At 31.8% G+C, this 11,379-nt stretch overlaps 2 protein-coding genes and 1 pseudogene across 2 annotated transcripts; all 3 read right to left on the bottom strand.

Moving 5' to 3' along the window:
• Window positions 1–643: 643 nt before the first annotated feature.
• LOC114398214 lies at window positions 644–1,756 on the bottom strand (annotated as a pseudogene).
• A 1,880-nt stretch (window positions 1,757–3,636) lies between these two features.
• On the bottom strand, window positions 3,637–5,015 carry LOC114399319 (pathogenesis-related protein PR-4-like). The gene is made up of 2 exons (XM_028361494.1): window positions 4,412–5,015; window positions 3,637–3,992 (listed from the first exon to the last, which is right to left on the bottom strand). Exons 1-2 carry the CDS (start codon window positions 4,823–4,825, stop codon window positions 3,822–3,824), a joined length of 585 nt encoding a protein of 194 aa, XP_028217295.1. The 5' UTR covers window positions 4,826–5,015; the 3' UTR covers window positions 3,637–3,821.
• Window positions 5,016–6,513: 1,498 nt separating this feature from the next.
• Window positions 6,514–7,437, bottom strand: LOC114399954 (pro-hevein-like). Its single transcript, XM_028362184.1, has 2 exons — window positions 6,941–7,437; window positions 6,514–6,865 (listed from the first exon to the last, which is right to left on the bottom strand). Exons 1-2 carry the CDS (start codon window positions 7,358–7,360, stop codon window positions 6,650–6,652), a joined length of 636 nt encoding a protein of 211 aa, XP_028217985.1. The 5' UTR covers window positions 7,361–7,437; the 3' UTR covers window positions 6,514–6,649.
• Window positions 7,438–11,379: the final 3,942 nt, after the last annotated feature.

Below are 11,379 nucleotides of genomic sequence, written 5' to 3'. Positions count from 1 at the left end.
TATTATTATAGAAATCACATGTATCTAGTCGAGTAAAATAATTATAAACAATATAAAAACTAATTGCAATATTTAGAAATATTATTATAAATTGAATTTGTTTTAAATATAGATTTTTTTATGATAAAATATATCGGGTTTCATTGGTTAGATTTTATTATATTATAGTTATTATTTTTTACAAATATTCTCTTAGATAATTTTGTTCAAGATACGATTGAAGATTGAATATTAAATATATTGTATGTGAGAGATTAATCTCTTTTAATAGTCCCAATCATTTCATGTATGTTGTATTTGTCTATTTTTTTTTTTTTAGAACTAAGCATTCGACAGTGAAGGACTAAAACTTTGAAGCACTGAAGTTGAATTTTTTCTAAAAGATATTTTTTCATACGCATGAGTTAGTAATCAAATTATGATTACATGTTTAAAAGAATAAAATTATCAACTAATCATGTTTGTGAATTTTGCCTATTTGATTACAACTTTTATTTTTCTTTCTAAAATCATTCGGGTCCCAACTCGTAATTTATTGCTTACTAGAGCAAACTTACGGTTACTTGTCTACTCCGAAGAAAACTAGTTCTCTTTTATGGACGGTACTCAAAACACTTAGAATGGCAGCTTTAGACACGCAACACAACAGTCAGCCATTTCGGCTATTACATGATATAAAAATGTATGAAGCATGGTAATACTATTAATTACTCCTTTCAAATCAAGAACAGCCAAATAGCATCGCTTTATTTATTTTATTATCATTCAGCAATGAAGCACTTGTATGGCTTTCTTTATTGAATTCCTTTTGTGACTGAGTAGAGCATGTAATATAACTAGTAGGAACTAATCCAGCTCTGGCTATAGAAAATTTAGTCACCGCAAGCCCCCGTTTTTGCACTGATCTACAATTCTCACCGTTTCCTGAGCCTTTGTTCTAGTGTTTGTCACCTGCAACAAACTTCGTCTCATTATGCTAATTATTTGCTTTATTCGATCAAGCAAATTAAACCAAAAATTAATCAGAATTTATATATGTATGTTACCTTAGTCTTTTTTTATTAACAAAAATTCAGGCGAGTTAGCTCTCTATTAAATGCATACACATGATTATGTATATATGGATTACAACATCGTAAACAACTACCATACACATAATCTTATTCCAATTACTAAAATGCATGCTCACACTTATTTATATAATGACAGGCATGTGCACACCATTACCGTTAAGTATGTATTGCAACACCATACCCAACTATCACTCAGATGATTTTAGTGGAGAAAGCTTACAGATTTCTAAGACCCAAAGATCACGTACATAAATACTTATGAATTACCTACTGATAAAATTTTGAAATTAATAGCTAAATTTGAACTTACGTCCTAACTTGCGAAATATGAGTCGTATAATTAAAACTAGACCAACCTTTAATAGCAATATACAAGAGTCAATACCACAGAGGTTAGTTAGTTATTAGAAATAGAAATTAAGGAATACATACCCTCAAGCACCTGCCACAAGCTTGTTGGTCCTGAGGCCCAGAGGGTCCAACCGTATTTGCTGCGCCATGCCATGGATTTGTCAGCATCCCAAGTCGAGCAATATGCACTGTCTGCGAGTAAGTCCCAATTATGCTGTTCAGGTTGGTACAAATGATAAGTAGCTCTCACATTGGTAGCACTCTGAGCAGAGGCCAATGCCAGAACGCAAACCACACACACCACAAACAAAGATACCTTTGCCATTATCCTAGTTGTGTTGCATTGAGATGGATTTAAGTGCTAGAGGTACTTGCATGTTTTTATAGGCCTCAAACGGACATTCCTATCAAAAGTTATACCCGTTTGAAATTAAAAAAAAAATTCCGTAAAAAAACATTTCGTCAGTACGAATGACGGGACCCGCCACGTGGACATCAACTCGCCAACTCCACTGGCGAGTCCACCAGGTGCCGCCACGTGTTCAACTCGTCAACTCCATTGGCGAGTCCCCTCCAGAAACAGACCCCCCTGAAAAAAGTTTCAAAACAACCCCATTTTGGAAATAAATTTTTAAAATGAGCCTAGTTTGGTCAATTTGCCAAATGTTGCACTCAACAACCTATCCTCAAGTCAATGGATGAGTTATCCATTATCGTGGATTAACTTAACCAATAACTCCTCTCGTAGATTTTATATTGGACTCTGCATCTGTCTATTAAGCGTTTGGTAATTGTATTAAATGTTCAAGTAATAAAGTCTTGAAAGTTTGAATGTCAATTTTCATAGGAATTTTGTGTTGTACTTATCTGGAATACTTTTCAATTTATAAGTGAAGAAATAAAAGAGAGAGATAGAAGAAAGAATATGAATTAAAAATAAGAAGCAAAGAATCAATGGTAACCGGAATTTATAAGTAGTAAGAAGCAAAGGAATTAAAAGAAAATAATTAAAGAGAAAATTCAATGGAATGCAAGTGTTAGGACCTAACATGTCCTCTTTGCCTAGAATATATGATTTTATGATTTTTTTTTATCAATTCAGGTGATTTTATCCTACCCACATCTATTTCACTCTTGATTCTTCACGATGACAAACCTATTTTATTTATTTATCTCCCAAATGTCTCCCCTTGGCATGAATCTCTATTTATAGCTACTGAAGTGGGCTTTGGGCTTGCGTAGGCTCGCTTAACACATGTAGATCATGTGCTTAGCGGGCTCCTCGTGTTTAGCGCGTTCAGTTCTATTGGATCGCGTGCTTAACAAACTCCTCTCGCTTAGCGTGTTTTGTTTCTATAGCGGGCGCTGAGCACGAATACTAACTCTCGTGCTTAACGCCTCGCTTAGCGCCTATGTCTTCGTTCAGTGCGAGTTACGCGCTGAGCCAAACATCTGGGCTGGGCCTTTTTTTTATTTCTTTGTTATTTTTCACTTTTTGCTTTTAGCCCCTCCAGTTTTTATATTTGTAGCCAAAATTTAATGAATAATCAATTCTTTAACACTTAAATGCAAATAACGGTTAAATAATTATTCTTTAACACTTAGCAGACTCCTCTCGCTTAGCGTGTTTTGTTTTTGCGGGTGCTGAGCACGACTACTAACTCTCGTGCTTAGCGCCTATGTCTTCGTTCAGTGCGAGTTACGCGCTGAGCCAAACATCTGGGCTGGGTCTTTTTTTATTTTTTTGTTATTTTTCACTTTTTGCTTTTAGTCTGAGTTGGACCTTTTTTTATTTCTTCGTTATTTTTCACTTTTTACTTTTAGTCCCTCCAGTTTTTATATTTGTAGTCAAAATTTAATGAATCATCAATTCTTTAACACTTAAATACAAATAACTGTTAAATAATTATTTTTAAACACATTTTTATTTTATTTTTTATTATCAAAGTACAATTATTTATTTAGAAATTATGATTGTCATTGGGTCTGCAACATATTTTTTTTATAGTCTTCAAATCGTATATAGTCTATTATATACAATTGCGATCGCATTGGTCATAATGTCTTATTTATTTATAATTATTTTTTTTGTAATATCAACCTCGTGACATTGTAGTAACCACAATTTAAAAAATCGTTTATGGATCGATTAATTATTAGAGCATACTTTTTCGGGTCGAAATTCATAAATATAGATTTTGTAAAGAGAGAGTAAGAAATAAACAAAGTAGTTGGATTTTAATGTCATTAATAAGGATAAGATATACAAAATCCCGAACCCCACTTATTGATGATTACTTAGGTAAAGACCACGATCGATGTTTATTAATTAAGGAGCTAGCATCGAGGATATGTGGAGTAAATTAGGTTTAGTAAGTTGCATATTGTTGCAACTAATTAATCCCCACAGTTGACAAACTGATAGTTAACAATGAGATGCCCCTGTTGATATCCTCTTCCATCTGTGTCTATCCGATTGAACACTCCCACGTCCAAATCTAACCCTCCGTTGCTGCACTGATCAACAATTCTCACAATTATGTTCGCTCCCGTCCCTGTATTCGTCACCTACATCCATCATCATCATCATCATCTTCCTTCCCCAAAACAACCACATATATATATATAATAATTAAATATGAAGAGTTTGTATCATGCTCCAAAAACTGTGAAGGTTACCAATGTCATAAATCTTCTCATTAATTAAAGATTTTTTTTTCAAATTAGTTTTTGATTAGTTTAAAAAAAATTAAAATTACAACTATTTTAAATTTTAAAAATTTGATTAAACATAAGTTTAAAAATATGAACCCTAATCTCTTCACCGATATTAATACAAAATCACAATTATACTTTTCTTTTCTTGAAAGTAGCAGTCACTTGAATTTATATTTAATCAGATTTTTTGTAATTTTAGATTTTTAAAAATATTGTAATTAATCAAGAACTAATTTGAAAAGTCTGTTAAATGTATTTAAATCTGTTACCCGGAGGCATTTTCCACAAGCATCACGGCCGCGAGGTCCAACGGGGCCACAGAAAGCAGTCCAGCCATATTTGCTGCGCCAAGAGTAAGGTTTGGCAGCGTCCCAAGTTGAGCAATAAGCACTCACGGCGTTCAAGTCCCACCCGTGTTGCTCTGGTAAATAGTTATGATACGTGGCGCGAACATTAGACGCACTTTCACCGCCTCCTCCGCCACCGCCACTGCCCCAGCATGTGCTTTGGCAGTTCTTAGAGGGAGAACAATGATCTTCGCTGTTCCCACACCAACCGTATTGGCTGCAGCATAGGTTGTTGCCACATGTCTGCCCACCAGCTTGTCGCCCGCAGTTTTGGGCCATCGCCGCCGTCACAATGAAACACAGCAATACCACCAGCCTTACCCCAACTTTTTCCATGATCTCTATCTAACTCGATCGCACTTAACCTTTCACATATTTTTTCCAATGTTTGGCTCGCTATTTATAGTTCTAGAGGTGGTCTTCCATGCATCATGATTCATTTATGTTACGACTTACGACACGATACATCATACATTCCAACCCGCACCGTGCGGAACCGGCTGCTATTTCAATACTCGATAACAACAACCAGAAGCAATGCTAGATTTTTTATTTATCAGTTCTGAATGCCAGATGATATATATGGAGAGAGTAAAAGAAAAGAAGAAAAAAAACATCAATTATGTAATTTATAGAAGTTTTCTTATATTAGATTTTTAAAAAATAACTTTTAATTTGTGTATAAATTAATTTTAACCTGTGTAAATATGTATTTCATTTTTTTTTTCTTTTTTTCATAATTTTTTATGAAAAAAATTATTCAAACATGTCATTAAGTAACATGATGTGATAAATACTAAAATAAGTATACCATAAAATTAATGATTAATATATCATTGTGATCAGAGATGGTACTTTTTTTTTTCTAAACTTAACTAATTACTTATTGCCTGTATTTGTGTTAATTTTTCGTTTTATTCCTTATATCTAAAAAATTTATTATGTTTTCATCCTTGTATACCAAAATTTTGCTTTTTACTTCGTTAGTTTCTTATCTGAGTAAATTTTTAAGCATAAGGATTAAAATGCAATAAAAAAAGTATAAAATTAAAAGGAAAGTTGACACAAAGAACAAACATTTAATTCAACCTTTACTTTATGTGTGCCTAATTTCGTATTTTGCAGGTAATAGTTAACCTTCTCAAATTAATGAAGATTATGTAATTTTAGTCAATAAAATATAATATATTAGAAAGAAAATTTCGTATTTGGCAACTCAATCCCTCATGTGTCCTTAGAGACACGGCAATCTACAAGCTAAAAACAAAATTAATGTAGACTAGAGCTTGAGTTTCTGATAAAAAAAATTATAATTGTATAATTTCTGATAAGATGCCTTGAATTGTAAAAAAAAAAAAAACATTTGAATAAATAATTTAACTATCTATTTTCTTATAATTTTTTATTAATTAAATGAAAATATTATTATAAATTTTATCATTACATTTATTGAGAAATAATAATTCAACTCAAACCTTGGAATTTTGGATGACAATTAAGTGCTTGATGGAGAATTGAATGTTAGCGCAAAAGAGTCAATCTGCAGAGGTGGTTCTTTACAGATATTTTAAAGAAAAGTGTGTTAAAGGATGTTTTGTTAACATTTCTTTATTTTTAAACATTGATGGATTGTCATCTAACTCGCCGTCAATTATCGTCGTTATCTGCCTCACGTTTCCCTCCCTGACTGTCGCGTTGAAAATTTTCATTCATGAACCTAAGCAAGTCTCCACTATTCATCCTTATCCTCAAATCAATGGATGCCTTACCCGTTAACGTGGATTAATTGAAGTAACCAATAACTCCTCCCATGGACTAAAACAAAGATATTTTTAAAACTTTATAGTCTTCGTATCTATCTAGCTAGTATCTACTGTGATCGGTTTAGTCATATTTATTTGTATTTTTTGCAATATCAAATGTCGTGACATTGTAGTAACCCCAATTTAAAACCTCAAATTTGGGTAGATCATATTATACCTTTTTTTTCCTGCAATCTTTGATATATAGATTCTGAAAAATAGTGATGGAGACAACAAAATATTAATTATTCAGAGCACGTGAGTATGAATTCTATATATAGGTCTTTCCGAATAGAAAGACTCTAGATCTGCAACTCACACATTCACTTTATTGTTTATTACAGAGAGCTAGTATTAATTAGGGAGCATCGAGGATGGAGAGTAAAGGTTTGGTGAGGTCGAGCTCATTCCCACAATCCACAAACTGATAGTTAACAATGAGATGCCCCTGTTGATATCCTCTTCCATCTGTGTCTATCCGATTGAACACTCCCACGTCCAAATCCAACCCTCCGTTGCTGCACTGATCTACGATTCTCACAATTGTGTTTGCTCCTGTTCCTGTATTTGTCACCTGCATTATCATCATCATCATCGTCAGTCATCTTCCACCCCCAAAACAACAAAATAAGTAATTATATATTCTTACCCGCAAGCACTTTCCACAAGAATCACGGCCACGAGGACCAACGGGACCACAGAAAGCGGTCCAGCCATATTTACTGCGCCATGAGTAAGGTTTGCTAGCGTCCCAAGTTGAGCAATAAGCACTCACGGCGTTCAAGTCCCACCCGTGTTGCTCTGGCTCATAGTAATGATATGTGGCGCGGACATTAGAAGCACTTTCACCGCCGCCGCCGCCACCGCCACCGCCGCCGCCTCCCCAGCAGTTGCTCTGGCAGTTCTTAGAAGGGGAACAGTATTCTTCGGTGTTTCCACACCAACCGTACTGGCTGCAGCATAGGTTGTTGGGACATGTCTGCCCGCCAGCTTGACGACCGCATTGTTCGGCGATGGCCGTGACAATCAAACACAGCAATACCACCAGGCCTACCCAAGCTTTTCCCATGTCTTCCCCTCAATTTTTTACTATTTCCTCCAAGTTTGGCTCTCTATAAATAATTCACATTTCAGACTCAGCTAACCCTCGCTGTCCATCACCATGCATTTACGCTTCGACACCACACATACCAACTCACACGTGGCCGGCGGCTATACTAATACTAATACTATACGATAAGAACGACAATCATTGAGAGACTAAAATACTAGTTGAATATCTAAATGCTACATTTTTTTTTTTGTTTCCACATTCATGCTTCAATCCTTCTCGAGAAACAGGAATTTATTAAATATAGCTAGACGTCTTTTTTAGCAATATTGGAATAAGAGCATTACCTCCTTTCCATTTTTTTCATATTTTTTTATGTTTAAACTTGTTACACATAAATAAAAAAATATTTAATAGAATTAAAATTATTATACTTAAACTAAAATATTCTCATTTAATATATTAATATTTGATAATTGTACTACTAGCTAGTAATTAATAGGAATTAAATACGAGTATATTTGGAAAAAAAAACTAAACTTTGAAATTCTAAAATATTATTAATTTTTTTGGAAAAAAATAAAATATCAAAAGATATAAAAAGAAAATGATATTTTACAAAGAAAATGATATTCTAAAATATTATTAATTGTTGCATGTAGGATCTGGCAGTGTATGTATATACGATTCGTATACAAGTAACATAGACGACTAAAATAAGATGAGAAATGGGGGCGGCTAAACGTTTGTTTGTGAATTGGTCAAGAATCCAATCTGGTGGCAAGACCCGTCCGCGTCAAAATCTTGATGAGTTCTTACAATACTGCTGAGACAAATTTTGGTGCATTTAATTAAAGATTAATGATCATGTACGGTGAGTGTACGTGAATCTTTTTCATTATCTAATAAATTAAAAATCATCGTCAGTAAATAAATGATAATATAAATTACTTTACACTTTACACGAGTGTATAATTTATTCTCTCATTTAATTATAGGGGTTGTTTAACTTATTCAAACAAAAATGGAGTTAAATAATTTCATCCTAAATGATTAATATAATATTAATTATTTTATGTATTTCAGGATGATTGGTGCTTTAAGAAAATTATACCAATTATCTATAATAAAATTGTTTAATTCCATTTTTTCTAAAAGTAAGTTCGGCGCGGCTATCCCTTAATTAGAATATATTTATAATTTTTTTTGCTATCGTTTAAATATATATTGTCTTATATGAGAAATTTTCTTATTTAATAACAATTACTTTAAAATTATATTCACGATGATTTTTTGGTAATTGACAATACTTTTTTACAATAAGTAAAAATTAAACATAATATTGTTTATAACATTTTTATGATTTTTTTCTCTGTTTACTCGATCTCATTAAACACTCATCTAATGATGCATTTCATACTAACTTGATTTTTTTTTCTTGTATTTTTAATTTATATTTTTTCTTCCCAGTCCACAGGAGCATAAATTCTGATTATTTTTCGTTTGAAGATTAAAAGGTTCATCAGTGTCAAAGAAAAAATAACCTTAATGCTACAGCTAAATTAAAGGGAGATAAAAAAGGGAAATAACAACTAAACATTAATACTAATTATTCATTTTTCAATATCATATTATTCTAAAATAAAAACTACAATAAATATTAAGATCATCCAATATTATCTTTTTGTCATTTAGGTTTAAGAGCATATTTTGACTTTTCTAGACTCATCCTAACGATCATCCTTCATTATCCAAAGGAAAATTATCATCCTTTGGAAATTGAAGAATTTATTATTCATTCTTTTGTAAAGAAGATCTCTTAATATCATAGATAGTTAATTGTCATCTTTTAAAAATCGAAGGATGCAGTCTCCTTTCCTTATTCAAAAGAGATATTGATATCATACCATTGTTACTTTACATACTCCGATCCATGTTCCCATACAATTGATCATTTAGTCATTTAATTTGTATAGTGTAAATATATTATCAATCTCTTTTCTACAACTTTAAATCTTCCCAAACATTAGAAGGAAGAAAGAAGGTATCTCCCCTCCCCCTCATTTTCTATTCCCTTTTTCAAATTTATGAATCAAGTATAAGATAAAATTAAAAATAAAAAAATTTATCATATATTTCTATTAAACCAAATACACAATTAGGTGTGTCGAGTTATTTAAACAGTTCACGCCACTAAGTTCAAAGAAAGGGAGGGAAGGAGAGAGATTTAGATTAAAAAAATTAAACAAATAGAGAGAGACGTTCATTTTAATAAATTTTCTATTATATACTAAAAATAATCAAATAAATAACTATTAAGTTAAAAAAATAAGAGAAAAAAGATTATACAATACAATGTAAATTTTTTTACAGAATCATTCAATCACACTTCATTATATATGATAAGATTATTGACTTTTAAAATAATTATTTTAAAAAAATTTAAATGATAATTTATGATTGAATAATCTTATAAAACTGTTTACTTTCGGTGCATAAGCATTACACTCTAAAAATAATATCTAATTTGTGAGGTGAAAATTTAACCCCTCTTCCTCTTCCAAATTTTTGAACCTATAAAATTTCCCCTCTCCCATGCATCTATTCCCCTCAGGAAACACTATGTAAGAAGACTCGAACTTTTTATGTATATTTTTTCTATAACAGGTAACAAAAAGAAAAAAAAAAAAGTTCCCCGAGCATAGCCAGAAACAAAAAGGAAAAAACAAAATAATAAGGCGGAGCATGGGGGGATATATGATATATTATGTAAACAATACAAAGAGTAAGATCCCTGATAACCAAGGTTAGCTAGAACGTCTGGAGTTGTATTCACTTCCCTATAGTTGTGGTTCAGGGTGGCACTTCAGTCATTACTGGGTGATGCTAAGGACACTCGAACTTAGCTAAGCTATACTATTCTCGATCCAAATCCTGTAACTTTAGAATATTGCACTGCCATGATTGCTTAGTTTTAAAAGGTTAGACGATTATCCTTATCCTATGGTCTACTTTATGTCACATTCATTCGAAATTTCTTTTTCATCCTTGCACAATAGTCTCATTGATATTAAAAAACTTACTCCATGAGCACGTGTTAATAAGTTTGACTTTAATTTGTAACTTCAAGTGAATTTTCTAAATTTAGCTGAGCATCAAAGGTCTGAAACCAAATAAACTTACAACCGCACGCATGCAAATTATCCTCACTCTTCATCACCCATTTTTTCTTATCTTGGTAATAGTATTACAGTTTTATGTTTGAAGAAATTATCAATTACGTTTGAAATAATTCTAAATTGAAATTTTCTTATGAAGAATGAAACATACAATAGGTTCAATTATAAATACTAGAGAATCTCCAATTTTTTTAAATAATAAATAAAAAAGAAGTTAAATACAATTAATAAAAAGTGACTGAGTAAAAAAACTAACAATATAAAAGTAGTGAAAAATTATTATATATAGGTTAGGTGAAAATTTTGAAAGTTTAAAAAATGCTTTAAGAGAAATTATTCAATGATATGTGCACACCTAATGGGAAGTATTTTCTTTATTATTACTATATAGTGCAAGAAAGACATTATGTGCCTGTGTCTCTGGACTTGGAAGTTACTTATATATGTAATTGGATGTAATTTGTTTTGAAATATGTAATTGTTGGAAGTTAAAATAAAATGTTACAGTGATTTATAAAAGTTGAGGATAAAAATATAAAAAAAAGGATATTATTTCTTTTATAATAGTTATAAATTAGTAGAAACACAGACGATGTGGTGTCTATGTATTCGTATTTTTATCACCCTAAATTTGATAGTCATAGATATTTTGGTAATAAACTACTTTCACATAAAAATAATCTTCAATGTAATTTCATAAGTAAATAGTTACGCCTTTTGAATGGACATAGACAGGGAGATATGAGACAGTGAAGGCCACCGGAAAGAAAGTGGGAACATGTGAAATAAATGAGTGGAGCCCTAAATGAGCGTGGCTCACCCTATCACTATGTTCGTGATGGATCTAATGTTTTGCTT

This window comes from Glycine soja, chromosome 19, assembly GCF_004193775.1.
Source record: "Glycine soja cultivar W05 chromosome 19, ASM419377v2, whole genome shotgun sequence".
NCBI classification, from domain to species: Eukaryota; Viridiplantae; Streptophyta; class Magnoliopsida; order Fabales; family Fabaceae; genus Glycine; species Glycine soja.
The sequence above is the reverse complement of the archived record's forward strand: the minus strand, read 5'-3'. Positions and strand labels throughout refer to the sequence as shown.